The following is a 15315-nucleotide window of genomic DNA, read 5'->3' as shown; positions in this document are numbered from 1 at the left end:
TGCAAAGCGTAATACATGATAACCCACAATGCATTGCGCTCCAACCCAAGCCGAAATCAACAGGCTGAAGCTGATTTCACTTTCGCTCTAAACTCTTTAAATACATCACTTTATTGAGATTTTTTAAAATCAGGCGACAAAGTGTCCGTTTAGATCCCGAGTGTGCCATTTATTTGTCCAAATGCTAACCATTTACGATTTCGTTCTGACGAATTCGTAAAAATTTAAGCTAGCCAAAATGAGCAACGCACTTCCGGTTATTTTCACAAAATAAAACACCCCTTACTTTTCTCATACAAAAAAAAACAATGATAAATCACTGCTTTTACTTTGAAAACAAGAAGCGAACCAACTCGCAATATATCCTGCTTGACTCCGCCGTTTGGTCCATCCTGCTGCTCAGCGTCGCTTTGCATCCTGGGTAATTTAGTGTGAGTAGTAAGCTGATGATACATACTCAACATTTCTGGCGAATGCAGTACGCATCCGGGAACTTCTCGCATTATCTCGAGGTAGTATGAGTAGTAGGTAAGTATGCGCTTTGGAACACAGCCAACATCTTCATCTGCTGCTTCAAGTGGGGGATTGAACACCCCAAAATCTAGACTGATGAGGACTGGTGGGATCCGTGCTGTGACTCACATAGAATACTCCCATCTATGAACTTCAATAGAAATATACCGTGTACTCTGTTGACTTGGTTCCTGAGTGCATGGATTTTGACAGTGTTGTGTTGTCCCAAATACAGATAGTAGTACTCAGGTTACGTATCAGTTCCGTTCCTACACTGCGATGTACGAAGATCAACAAGAACTGTGGAAATAATGCCCCTGGGATTTTGGAATTGCAAGTCACATGTTCTGCCGTCAGAAGGACCGGCGTAGTGACTACGCTGTTGCACAACCAAGCCTCAAGCCTAAGTACTCAAGTGCAACGATTGAGACACAGCCAAGGTCAAAGATGAGAAAAGAAGTTAGCGGTTCCCTCAGGGCTTTTAATGGACGAGGAAGGAGGACAAGTAGCAGCGATGAAAGCCTCAACAGAGAGCAAGGAAGCGTCTTTATTACACGTGTTTGTCAACACTACTTCCTGAGGTCAGCTATGGAAACCAGAACCACGAGGGACCCAGAAACGACCTCGGTGTTCTCAATAACAGGCCTGTCCTTTGGGACGGATCACTTTGTCTCATTCACACACACCTTCTACATGCCGATTCACACAAGCTGTCAAAGTCCGTCACACGGGGACCTGATCCACGTTGACGTATTTCAACAATTAGTTGTCCAATGAAGAGAGTGGATGGAGAACAGGCTCGGAAATGTGGCGGTCAAAGGGACAGACCTGACAAGCTCTGTGGTCGCCATCACGGTGATGGATGGCTGCGAGTCAAAGCGCTAATCAATGCAAATCAACACAACAAGTTCAAAAGATGCAGTCAAGCTACTGAGCCTCAGCAGCCACCCTGGCAGCCAATCACGCCCGGGCAACACAGCGAGGTGCGTCCAATTAGAATCAATGAGAACATATTTAAGTGCACATAGCGGGGGCTTGATTGGCTAAATTGATTGGCCGGTAAGCGTCATGCCGCAGCAACATAAATCAAGCCCTAAGAGGACTAGCGCAGGAAGCGCAGCACATATTGATTGGTCGTTATTTGCACTAACGAGCCGAGGGCAAGTCGCCATCGGGAAAAACTGTCAGGGATCAATAGGCCGGAGCGCCCTGCCGCACAACTCATTTTCCATAGCTCACATTGTGGGAGCGGTCCTCTAAATCTACGCACACACAACCAGCGAGCCACTCATCACACGATCAATGCCTACATGGAGCGTTTAGGAAATAGTCATAAATTAGCTTCATACGAACCATGTCGGTGTTGGCGTGATGAATACAGCGTGACAAATGTGCTTGATTTCATCCAGCGGAAGCTTCCCTCCGAACAAATGTTAACTCTTGCAGCTTGGTGTACAAATCCTCCCCCTGAGGACTCGAATAAAGGATAAGGGAATCTTAAAGAACCAAATTATAGAACGAGAACCCGATTGTTTATTCCTGACAACAATACCTAATACAGACGTCCGGGCTTATCTGCAGTCCCTGTATGCCTACAAGTAAGCGGGTCTTATTACAGCGCAGCTGCAAAAAAGCACCCTTCCTCTTTCTCTGCCCGGTCTTTTATACACTCGAGGCTGGAGTCCTGATGCTGGAGTCCTGGACCAATCAGTTTTCGCCACTGCCCTTGCTTGAACCGCTTTCATGGTGTTTCTCCTTTCGTTTGTTCGCTGTGGCGTCAAGGCATCTGGAACGTTCTGCTTTTCCTTTGTTGCAAAGCAAGCTGTCATATGCGTACTCGATGTTTCCACCTTAACTGTCAGTTGTCACGTTAGTCCTTTTTTTGTGTGGGTGCGTATATAGAATCTATACACACGCGAGAAACCACGAACGCAGTTGGTTCTTCTGTTGCAGGCATGTGTTTGGCCAGCTATGTGGGGCATGACCTGTGAACCAGGAAGTGCAGGAATCGGTGTGTGTGCTGTGCTCTGGTGGTGGAAGTGTGAAAAATAAAGTTGACTGGAAGCAGCCGTTCGCCGTGTTCTTTTTTGGTATTGAAATCCTTAAGCAAAGATTGATTTAAGCTGCTCGAACAATGTCGAGTGCATTATTGCCCACTTTTAATGCAGTTCGGCGCAGGATCGGATATATGGATAGTCCGGTTATATCGGTATTTTTTCCGACTCCCGAGAATATCGATATAACGAGACTTTACTGTAGTTTGTTTCTCATCATTGTGACAAAGTCTAAACAGGCTGAAAAGCCAACGGGTGCTAATGTGTGGACTTTAATGAGATTTCTTTCTTCCCCGGCTCAGCTGAATCAGCACATTTGATGAAATTAAGACGAAAACAATGGTGTGTGTGTGTGTTGAGAGGGCGAGGGATAATTACGAGGGGGTCGTTGAAACAGGTCTCTTAATCCCAAATGCAGTTAGACTCCATCACGAAGAGGAAACATTGCAGGCCAAATGTAAATGTGAAGAGATGGAAGAAAGAAAATGTAATTGAAGTAATTGGCAAGTCGTTGTTTGGTTGTTTGGCTCTTCCTGCACGTTCTGTGGAGGTTATGGATGACTTTCATTAAACGTGCACTTTTGTTTTTAACTTCATCTGTAAAGTTTGCACAGTAGTACATTTTAGGTAGTAGTATTAGTAGTATATTTTATGTTCATGTATTTGGGACTTAGGGTTAGGGTTGACTTACATTTGAGAAAAAAAGTACACTTCAAGACCTGGCTCTCACTGTGGTTTGCTGGAGTCCCAGAGTTTTAGAAATGGCTTCAAAACTTTTGTTTTTAACTGCAAAATCTACATGAATGAAATTTAAACTCAAATCTGTTGTCACTGCTGAAGAAGTACGATAAATGTGTGTCATGTGACGTTCTACATGTGATGATGCCATGCTAAACGGCGCTGATAGCGAGTCTGACTTCAGGCTTGATGAACTTTGAATGGTTGTGGTCCATGATTAAAACATAAAAGCCCTCTTCCCCCATTCTCCATGATCACGTGATCAGCCGGCTGCTCCGCCCCCCCAGGCGGTCATCACGTCCACACAATGAAACGGGTCTGGGTGCATTTTTTTTTTTTTTAACTTTGGCTGTCAGTGCACAAAGCGCTTCATGGCTGCTAACCCAGTCCCAGGCGTCTCATAAAAGGAGCGCTTGTTGTGTGGAGCGCTCTGCTATAGCTGATCATTCCCCAGAGGCCACGCACGCAGGGGAGAACATTTGCTGGCTTTAATGGACTCGCCGCTAAAGCATGGTGGGTGGGCTCGCTTTGACATCACGGCACCAAAATAGTGAAGGTGGTGGCCGATTCAAAAGGTGGGCTCATGTGGACCGCAGTCAAAGTAAACATGGATTTCTCTGTGGAACATCTCCAGTTGGCTTTCATTGACCTTGTGAGGTCATCAAATAAAAAGACGCACCTTCCTGTGTCAGGGACCATCGATGAAGACCACCGATGAAGAACACCACAAGATGGAGTGTGCTGCTACCACAACCACAACAATGCAGCCACTGATGGACAAATGTCAGTGATGAGCTTTAATGGACTAACAAGAACCAGCGGCAGACTATGTGGTCTTGGGAGTCCTGTAGCAAGAAGAAGAGTCCAGAAAGAGACATTTCTGCACACACATTCACCTTTCTCACACACACACACACACACACACACACACACACACACACACACACACACACACACAATGACCTACTCTCCAAACTGTCATCATCATCAAACACACCCAATCCATCAGGCTTCCCGTGGTGTGTATTTTATCAGGACCAGACCAGACCCCGGCTCACGCTGCACACACGCTCACATGTTGTAACATCATAAAACTTCATGAAAGGAACACGCTCGATCCTAAATAATCCCATTATGGTGTCATAACACATAACGTCCATGTTGAACGTCGTCTCACATGAAAACAAGAAGATAGTACAACCTACTGGACATGTTTACATCATGGATGGAGAGAGATGGAGAGAGATAGAGAGAGATAACTAGATAGATAGCTAGCTAGAAAGCTAGCTAGCTAGCTAGCTAGAGAGCTAGCAGGCTAGATAGACTTCCTGTATTGTCATTGCACAATAACACAGCAGTGAAATTGCCAACGAGAGATAGAGAAAGATAGCTAGATAACTAGCTAGCTAGCTAGATAGACAGATAGCTAGCTAGCTAGACTTCCTGTATTGTCATTGCACAATAACTCAGCAGTGAAATTGCCAATGAGAAAGAGATAGAGAGAGATAGAGACATAGAGAGAGATAGCTAGCTAGCTAGCTATCTAGCTAGCTAGACTTCCTGTATTGTCATTGCACAATAACACAGCAATGAAATTGCCAACGAGAGAGAGATAGAGAAAGATAGCTAGATAGCTAGATAACTAGCTAGCTAGCTAGATAGACAGATAGCTAGCTAGCTAGACTTCCTGTCATTGCACAATAACACAGCAGTGAAATTGCCAACGAGAGAGAGATAGAGAAAGATAGAGAGAAATAGAGAGAGATAGCTAGCTAGCTATCTAGCTATCTAGACTTCCTGTATTGTCATTGCACAATAACACAGCAGTGAAATTGCCAACGAGAGAGAAATAGAGAAAGATAGCTAGATAGCTAGCTAGCTAGACAGGTAGATAGCTAGCTAGCTAGACTTCCTGTATTGTCATTGCACAATAACACAGCAGTGAAATTGCCAATGAGAGAGAGATAGAGAGAGATAGAGAGAGATAGCTAGCTAGCTAGATAGCTAGCTAGCTAGATAGCTAGCTAGCTAGATACAGACAGATAGCTAGCTAGCTAGATACAGACAGATAGCTAGCTAGCTAGATAGACTTCCTGTATTGTCATTGCACAATAATACAGCAGTGAAATTGCCAACAAAATGTCGTTGCCTGGCTCCTGTATAATAATAAATAATAATGTGAAGGAATGTGAATATGTGAATGGACATACGTACAGTATACATTGTATGTTTACAATGTGGTTTTATCAAGGGACTACTGCTCTACTACACTAAATATTTTTCTACTTCATATCTGATCTATTTGGGAGATGTGTTTGATGAATGAGTTTAAACCGTGTCACTGCTTGGACACCTAAACTAAAATCCTGTTTACACATTTTGCACTAAAACGGTCAAAAGTGGAGAAAAAACATAGCTGCTTTTAGCTGAAAACCTAACAATATGGTACTGGATCTGTACGCTGTACACTACTAACTACAGTACTGACAAAAAAGGTTAGGGATATAAACAACTGTTGTTGTGCTTTGTGTGTTGAACAAACATTAAACATGATGGACATGTGCATTCAAAATTAGAGAAGTTCCAATTAAGTTCATCTGTAAAGTTTGTACAGTAGTACATTTTAGGTAGTAGTATTAGTAGTATATTTTAAGTTTATGTATTTGGGACTTGGGTAGTGAGGGTTGACTTACATTTGAGAAAAAAAGTACACTTCAAGACCTGGCTCTCACTGTGGTTTGCTGGAGTCCCAGAGTTTTAGAAATGGCTTCAAAACCTTTTGTGTACATGTGTACATGTGAATGGGTGGGCGGGTTTATTTGATTGTACATTTGAATAGACATACAGGTGTTGATATGAAGTGTATGTGAATGGACTGAAAGTTATTTGCATACGTAGTGCATGTATGTGAATGGACAAACAGATGTTTACATGATGTGAATGTGTGACTGGATATCAGCAATGATGACGTATCATAATTATCATAATCATTTAAACCGCATATGATGCTTAAAAATATCAGAAATTGAGACATGTTTAGGCTAAATACCAGATTTTGACTACTACGCATGATATCATATTTAGGTCAACATCCTTTTAGGGCCAGACTAAGCTCACTAGACCCCCTCACAGTCTCCCACTGTGACGGATCAAATCCCAAGATAAAGCGAGACAAAGCGTGCCGGCCGCTGCCATTAACGCCTCCCTGACGTCTGACATACTGTCAGAGTTTGTCCATCTGCAGCTAAAGCGCTCCTACATCGCTATTAGGAACGTTGGCACATAGATGAATATTAAAGACCTTAAGTGGATTCCACGCTGACGTCGCTGACATTTATGGCGTCTTGGTGAGGTAAAAGTGCTTCTAACTGTGTTTTGTCTGGACCAAAAGAAACAACAATGCTCCCTCAGCTGCACAAGTCATCACTCAACCTCAACATCTTGGTTTTTAACATCCACCGATCTTGAAACAATACAAAGAGCTTAGTGGTGGTAGTGTTGAGAAACATGCATGATGTCATGGACTCCATGCATGAGAACACCATCTCAAAATCAAACCATTTCCTCAACTAGGATTTCAGTTTTTACAAAAAGTCCGGAGAAAGATGGCTTTTGTGGGTAGAGGCTGAAGAAAATTGGGCTTAATTTTTAGACCAGATGGGTTGACAAATATGTCTTAGATTTGCTCTTAATATATTTGACAAAACTGGCCAACCAAAGCAGGCGTTGAGGTTCCATTTTTGACAAGAAAAGAGGGTTGAAAAGTGTGTAGTTTCTGTCCGGTAAGAGACAAGAACACAGAACTGATGTATAGATTGAGGCTCTGTCGGTCATTCGGTTTGGCAGCTTAGTAGTAGTAGATTCCTGCAGCGCCACCTAGGGCATTAAATGGTAATGGTAATGGTAATGGTATAATTTCATTTGAACATGCATCAGATTCCAATTGAGTGCATCCCATAATCAGTTCCCAGTTCCACATGTCCAAAAGGAGTAGGAAGAAGCAAAGCTTATTAAATCCTACCCCTCCATCTGGTACTTTTACAATCAGTAACTGTTACATTTGTTCACTTCCTGCTTTCTATAATACAGTTTAAGGTTTTTTTTTTTTTTAATAATGCACCTTGTACCAAAATATGAGGTGATATGAGCATCCAATGCCATAAAGGGTACCATAGTAAGTGTCAATATAGTGATATATATAGCACATCATGACTGGTTCAAGACTCTTCATCCTTGTATTTAGCAAACATCAACTGCTTGTATTGTTTCTTGAATTGGCTCATCGTTGTGCATTGTTTGATTTCCTTACTCAATCCATTCCATAGTTTGATTCCACATACTGAAATGCTATGGCTTTTCTTCTTCTCTACAAGAGAGGAGAAATATGATCTCAGGGAAGAAGTACATTTGAAACACTTCTATGCTAGGACTACGTTAAAAAGCCATAACATTTCAGTATGTGGATTAAAGAAAGAAAGGGATTAAATGTAATCCATGTGAAAGAAACGCTGGATGCATTGCACAGTGAGACCTATAGACCTTTACAGGTGTACTTTGAGGAATTGTATCCACTCTTTCTTTATCCAATACTGAGACATCATTTTAACTGAAACTGAACTGGGTACATTTAGACTAAAATGTTTGAGTTTTGTTGACTAAAACGTCCCAAGAACCAGATTTGGCCGCCGAAGACCAGGTGGCCCAGGCACCCGCCCTTGACTGCCGAAGACCAGGTCATGTTGGTTTTAATACTTTTGGTGTGGGCATGTAGGCCTTTTTTTTGTCACTTTACCCCCCCCCCCATTTCAATTTCCAAAAATGGTCAAATGAACCTCAAAAGAATCATATTAATAAATTGAAGGTTATTTTGTTACCTGGCTATTACTGAGAGCTATAGAACATATCTCTTAAATCAATTAGTTTTATTTATTTTCTCACTTTAGTATTAATCACTAAAGAAACATCTATGGTGTTGGGGTGAATTTTGACCCATATATATTCATGTCAAGAAAAGGTAGAAAAAGTTATTTTTTTCAGCAACAGAACTTTAGTATAAAGTGAAATGAAAAAGGAGAACAGGTCCAGATCTTGGTTCACTGTACTTCTTGCCATTCTTTCCATGATCCAAAGTGTAAATGTGAAATCAGCCATCAGTCAAATGAGTGAATTCCCCTCACATGTCTGGACATTGTTTTTCTGCTGGTATACTGGAAAATTGGTCAAAATGAGAATCCCCTAAAGCTTCCATGATGAGAAGAGGAGCTGGTTGTCATTGTGTTGGCTAATTGTACACTTATGATTTCAGTTTTGGCTCAAAATATTGCTTTATAGTCATATTATTATAACCGGGTCGAAACTGACCCTAACAATACAGTTGTCATAATTTCAACCAGACCATTTTAAAATTTAGTAAAAATTATTTTTTTGGTTTTATTTTGTTAAAATAGAGTTTCGTGACAAAGTCAAAAAGCCTTGATGCAATAAACAAATGTTATGGGATTCTTTTTATGCATTAAAATGTAAAACGTGTCGGTGCCGACCCCAACACAGGAAGAGGGATATACTATAGGTATTGGTTGATATCGTTGTCTCTTAAAAACGACTTACAGACAAAGCTGAACACTTTCTGTCAGACACGAGTGAGTCAGTCTGAGAAAAAAAAAACACCTGTCTGCTGTCTTATAAAAGAGACCCCCAACCCCCGACCACTTAAACCCGCCGAGGTGTCCACTCCCACATCCATAAAGGATTCCCTGTGGGCAGAGATTCTCTGCTGTGTAGTTCTTGGCCCGGGTCCAGAAGAGGTCCAGCCTGACCCGACTCAGCTCATGAGGGATGGAGCTGCTGCCGCCATGTTGGAACAGCTGGCAGTTGACTTGAATATAAGCGATGCCCTCGTGTGTAGTGGAAAGAATCACTTAAAGAACAAGAAAAGTGGAGATAACAGAAGTACGTTGTCTTTTTGTAACCGTAATATTTGCTCCATGGTTCCACCTATTGGTTCTGAAGTAAAACACCGGGCATTGGAACAAGCGCTAAACATATTCCTCAGGGGCAAAATTTGTTCAGATGCTAATGCTGGTTGGAGCACTTTAGTAGGTGCTCCACGGTCACCATAGCAACAAGCAAGAAACTAACCCCCAAAACGAATGGCTGACCTCCTGGGTTGTTCATGTGTTGTTTGAGAGCGCGGACTGAGAGCAAAGAAGCATGAACCCGTTGAAGAAGTGGTCCGAGTTCATTAGTGGTTTGAAGGTGGTCCAGGAAGGAAAGCATTGCATTGTGGGTAGGGTCTATTACACTGCCCGGAGCAGCTCGTGAAGAACAAACGGAACACGAGGAACCAGCAGATGAAGTGAGACGGAGAATTGAAACCACCAAAAAAAAAAAAAGACGAGGTGTGCAAATCGTTCTGCGTCTTCTTGCTGATGCGGCGACTTTGCTCAGAAACAAAAAGTTGGCGCGGCAAAGGCTCCTCCGTACTGGAGGCGGTGGCAGCTGATCAAGATTCTGTCTGCATCACGACGGTTTAGCATGAAGGGGCATCCGAAGTGTGGCGAAGACCCCTGGAGCGAAGCTGCGAGACGTCCTGTTCCGCTCGGCTCCTTGGCGCCGCTGTTTGCGTGTGGCGAGCGAAAGAAAAAAAAAAAGCTCGATTCCTCTCAGGTGTGGAGTGGTTGGTGAGAGGGAACAAGTAGAAATTGCAGAGTTTGGCAGGAACACAAACCAAAGTTTTTCTTCCGAATGGATGCACTTCATGCGTTGAGAGGTCTTAGCTAGCACAAAGTGTGCAGTGTTTGAGTCTGGACATGTGGGATGGCGGCTTTGTATTCATTTAATGTCGTTTTACTTTCCCTAGTTAGTGGCCTCGTAAAGTGGACCCTGTCTTGTCTGGCCTTCCCTGGGCTACTGGGGGTGTGAGTCTGGGGGCTTGTTGCTCTCTGGCTGGGCTTGGGGCGCCCGGGCTTGGTGGTTGCTTCTTATGGGAGCATTCCGTGTGGCCTCGCAATAATGAGGTGCAGTGATGGTTGGACATCGGGTGCCATGTTGACCACATGCTGGTGACATGTCGGTGGCACGAGGAAGAGGTCTGTTGGATAACTGAACAAACAATCCATCCAAATGTAGGCCCGCCCGGGAATCACACATAATTGTGGGTCCAGCCAAAATGGCTTCTTATTGGAGGGCAGCGGGGTGTGCGGGGACTGCTGGGTGCTACTCGGTGGGTGCACTCAGGGGCTAGGTGGGGTTGGGGCCAGGTGGGTTGACTGGCGGGGTTGGTGGTGTGCTACGGCAATGTCCCGGGGTTTTGCTGGGGTGTCCGATGTTCCCACTCTTCTTTTGTTGTTTTGTCTTATGTAAGATTATGTGGTTATATGTGTGGAGAAAAAAAAAGCACTTATTGAATTGGTAACTGCTATAGCGTGGAGAAGGGGTGGGATTTAATAAGCTTTGCTTCTTCCTGCTCCTTTTCAGACATGTGTAGTAATGAGGTGTTGTGTGTGTGCATGTATGTGTGTGTGTGTGTGTGTGTATATATATATATATATATATATATAGATATGTGTGTATGTATGTATATGTATATATGCGTGTATGTATGTGTATATGTGTATACATATATACATATATAAATAGATATTGTAAGTGTATTGTATTGTAGTAAGTGTATATGTGAGAATAATGTAACATGGTATGCATGTCTGAAATAAATTAAGAAAAAGAAAAAAAAAGTTGGATGCTAATGCTAGCACAGCGCTCCACTTTAAGCATGTTAATCGCGTGTTAAAAAAAACCCCACCACCGTTAAAGTGGGTTAACTTTAACAGCCCAAATATATCCTACATGCATACTTTGGGGACACCAAGTGTTTCATCATGTCCAGGTGTTTGAGAGCCTTGGGCGGCTTAAGACGACGCTCGCATCCTGCAGCGGGTGATACGGGCTGCGCGTAATTGATAAGCAAGCAGCTCACCTGTAAAGTCAGCGCTTGAAAGGCTCTGTGTGTTGACGGCACAAGAAATCCTATTAAGGATGAAAACATCAGCGCAGATATGCAATAATACAAACGCGCTAGGTATCAGGCTGAGAGGCGGCGCCGGGCGCTACTGCCTGTTTGTTGTGTTTGTGGTAGAACAAGAAGACGGGGGATTCCCTCTGAGGCTTCGTCTCATTCCCACAGCGAAGATAAAAGATAACGGAGACCGTTCAGACAGAATCAGATCTCTGAGCCTTCCCAGCGTTCAGTTCAGCGCTGCCGCCAGTCAGAGATGGGAGGGACAATGGTGGCGAATTCTCAGCCTTCGACGCTGCTAATAAAGCATCAACAGTAACTTGTGACTCTGCAGTCATGAGTTCACTTTCACACAAGAAAGACCAGGACTTGTTACTTAATGCTCGGAAGCGCAGTGGGATGACCAAAGTGATGCCAAATGTCAATCCTGCATTCTTCCGCATTTCACGGTGGGAAAACATTTGTGGTGGTTAGCCGGACAATGTTTGGCTTGGCAGGCTGATGGAGGAGGAAAGAAAGTCCAGCTTCGACTTAGGGAGTGAGGGAACGTTCCCAAACACACATCCTTCGTGTGCACGCAGAGGGCGGGACTACGAGACAAACTATTATGTGTCATATTACAAAAAACAGACTGTGTACATATATTTATACTGTTATTCTGTATATTTTGTATTTTTTCATTCTTTTTTAATAGATGTGTCTGCACCTACTATACCAAAACAAATTCCTAGTATGTGTTTGATCATACCTGGCAATAAACCCTTTTCTGATTTCTGATTCTGATTCTTCTGATTACAGCGGTGCAAGTCAGGTTTTAGTGTCAGTCTGGACTTAGACCTAAAATACGGCAAATTGAACACAAAAACATTGTAATGTCAAAAATTGAGTAATGTCACATAAGTTGATGGAGGATGTCACTCCAGCTAAACAGGAAACGGCAGAATGATCTTGTTTTCAGACCTTTGCAGCTAAATTGAAATGAGCGCCTTTGGCAAAAAAAAAAAAAATGAATTAACGCTGAATTGTACTGATATTTGTGCAGCTGCATGTTGTCTCCATTCCTTCAGCATGAAGCCAAGGAGATGGGGGAGGGTAGGGTGGGCGGACGCTCACTGGGGAGTTTCGAGACCACAGGGGGAGATTTCATGATTCTGGTCTCCTCATTTGGGACGCAATGTGGTGTCGCGGGTCAGCGAAGTGTGCAAGGAAGTGGCGAGCTTACCAGCCCATTTCCTCATGATCAGCACATGCCGGGCTCCGCCAAGAGCTATTAACTAAATAAACGCTCTTTTTCACCAAGCGTTTTTTTGGACCACGCTCGGACAAAACAGGTTCTGTTGCGAGAGGCTTCTTTGATATGGACAAAAAAAACACTGACGTTGCGTCATGCACCATGAAAATCTTGTGACACCACACACGCTGACATTTAAACACAATATCATATTTGTTGCTACACCGAACCGCCATTTTGTCTTCAAATGAAAAATAATATAATGTATAGAATAATTGCATACATGCATGCATTTTGGCAGCTCCTGATGACAACCAAAATATTGTAAAACAATGTTATTGCACGTATCACGTCTCCACAAAGTTGAAGTTGTGATTCCAGGCGGTTCTGCCACTCGATCCCCATCATAACAAACACACTTGCTGTGAAAGGCTCCGTAAGTCCATCCTGGCGAGGTCTAAGTCACTTCCTGTTCACTAGCGGGGTTGACAGGAAGCGCACTTCCTGCTTTTCTAAGGGGGGAGAGAGAATATTTTTCTTAAGAGTTGGAGCGGTGGGAATAGACGCAGTATCCTTGAGGAGTTTGTGTGACTGGCACACTGTGATTGTGCGCGGCGTCACCATAGCAACAACACAAAGAGGAACACTGAGTCACTGGACAGGACACTGTCGAGTGTCTACTTCACTTTGTAATGCAGTAATGTCTTAACAGAGGGTCACATAGTGGGAAAAAAATCAAGGGGCGAAGGGGCTGGTGGCCAGACAATCACAAGGCACATATAGACAAACAACCATTCACACTCACATTCATACCTATGGACAATTTGGAGTGGCCAATTAACCTAGCATGTTTTTGGAATGTGGGAGGAAACCGGAGTACCCGGAGAAAAGCCACGCATGCACAGGGAGAACATGCAAACTCCACACAGAGATGGCCGAGGGTGGAATTGAACCCTGGTCTCCTAGCTGTGAGGTCTGCACCGCTAGACCGCCGTGCCTAATTATGGCTATGATGGCTTTTGTTATTAATCTGTTCCAAAATGTTAGATGAAAACCAAAACGTTCCAGACATCCAAAAATATGGACTTAAATTTGAATTCAGTCGTGTTTTCACATTCTTTATCAAAATTGCTGGCACTCTCAACTCACTCATAACTTTTTTTGGCCCCATGGAGCGTTATTTAGCAGTCAAGCAGCAACGGGTGGGGTGCTTTGTCCGGGCAAATTGACTAGTTTGTTACTTGAAATGTTGTGGTTGTACAAAAACTGAGAGGATATAAACATAGTGGCAAATTTTGGACAAAAAGCTAACCATACAAAAAAAGCTGGAGTTTGACTGTATACTTAAAGCTTTGAATTTCTGATGAAAACGCTTATTATTATTTATAAACAAGACTGGGTCCACGGGAACAAGACAAGATGAGATTTGTGGAACTGACGTTTCTGAAACGTATTTTCTTCCTGGCAATTTCTTAAAATGATGGCTTTCTCGTCTTGATTGTATTTTTAGAATGTGAATAAAAAAAACAGCCTATGTGCCACAAATGGCCCCCAGGACGCAGTGGACATAGATCTGGTACAAGTCCACAGTCCGTCCACAGACCCAGAATGACCAAAGTCTACAAAGGAAGTCAACTCATTCACGTGTACTGTTTACCGTGTGGAAATAATCTGAAGCAGGAAGTCAGGCAGGTTTATATGAGTTCATTTGGATCAAAGAAACTCCACTAAAGGTGTGAAAAAGTGACAGCCGGTCAGAGAGAGAGAAGCAAATAAAGAGGCAGAAAGGTCAAGGGCGACAGTAAAAGTCAGATATTGAAAAGGTTTCCATTCCTTCCCCAGAGAGGTGTGCATTGTGTGCATCGGTCGGCGCGTTGGCATTTAGCGAGGGCCTGGTATATCTGTGATTATGTTCTCCTGCAGCTGCCATGACTGATGTTCTGTTTGCGCCTCAGGCTGACGAGGTCGAGCCCAAGGAGACCTTTCACCCAAATACCATGACTGGCTCGGCTTTTCAAATACAGGTAAAAAGGTTGCTTTCCCCCCCCAAGTGGAAAAATGTTTAACACGAGAAGCCGTACCTGTCTGCAGAGGGGGGGCGCTCGATACGGGCCTTGCTGACTTGGGTGTAAAGGGAGTCCGAGTGCTGGTGCTGGTGCTGGATGCGGGGGTAGTCGCCGCGAACGCTGTGCCCACCATTGTTCAGTGGACCGATGCCCGCATACGCGTGCTCCTCCTCGGAGGACCGCTCTGGCAAGCGGCTCACGTCCAGAATCTCGGCGTAGTCCCGTTCCCGTGCTTGGCGTTCCCTCAGCTCACGGGTCTTGGCCTGGATTCTGATAGACAGACAAAAACATTTGTTACTTGGAAAATTATTATGCGGCCATGGTGTTGGATTCTATATACTGTTCTGTATATATATATATATATACATATATATATACATATATATGTATATATATATATATACATATATATACATATATACACACATATATATATACATACACACACACACATATATATGTACATACATGTATATATGTACATACATGTGCATATATATATATACATACACATATATATATGTATACTTATATATTATACATTTTGTGTTAAGTTGCTGTGTGATGATTTTAGCATTATTTGGAAGATGACACCTTGAATAAAATACAATGCCTTATTGATTACCATTTGAAACGATATGTGCCGACCGGAATGAAAAACTTGCTATTCGTAGGAATATAAATCGATGTATTGAACTA

The 15315-nt window shown here is 43.1% G+C and overlaps 1 protein-coding gene across 10 annotated transcripts in view; it reads right to left on the bottom strand.

Annotated features, from left to right (window-relative positions):
* pard3ab (par-3 family cell polarity regulator alpha, b) overlaps positions 1-15315 on the bottom strand; it is a 179690-nt gene that overhangs the window by 20540 nt on the left and 143835 nt on the right. For all 10 annotated transcript variants that reach the window (XR_013629454.1, XR_013629455.1, XM_058080481.2 and 7 more), the window contains one exon: positions 14632-14886. Coding sequence is in view for 8 of the 10 variants with exons in the window: in XM_058080481.2 (XP_057936464.2) it covers positions 14632-14886 (255 nt within the window). In the remaining 2 variants the exon portion in view is untranslated. The remainder of the gene's footprint in view (positions 1-14631; positions 14887-15315) is intronic.

The sequence above is a fragment of the Doryrhamphus excisus genome, linkage group LG11 (genome assembly GCF_037039965.1).
Source record: "Doryrhamphus excisus strain RoL-2023G ecotype Guam linkage group LG11, RoL_Dexc_Guam_v1.1, whole genome shotgun sequence".
In the NCBI taxonomy this organism is placed as follows: Eukaryota; Metazoa; Chordata; class Actinopteri; order Syngnathiformes; family Syngnathidae; genus Doryrhamphus; species Doryrhamphus excisus.
This window is presented reverse-complemented; position numbering and strand designations above follow the sequence as displayed.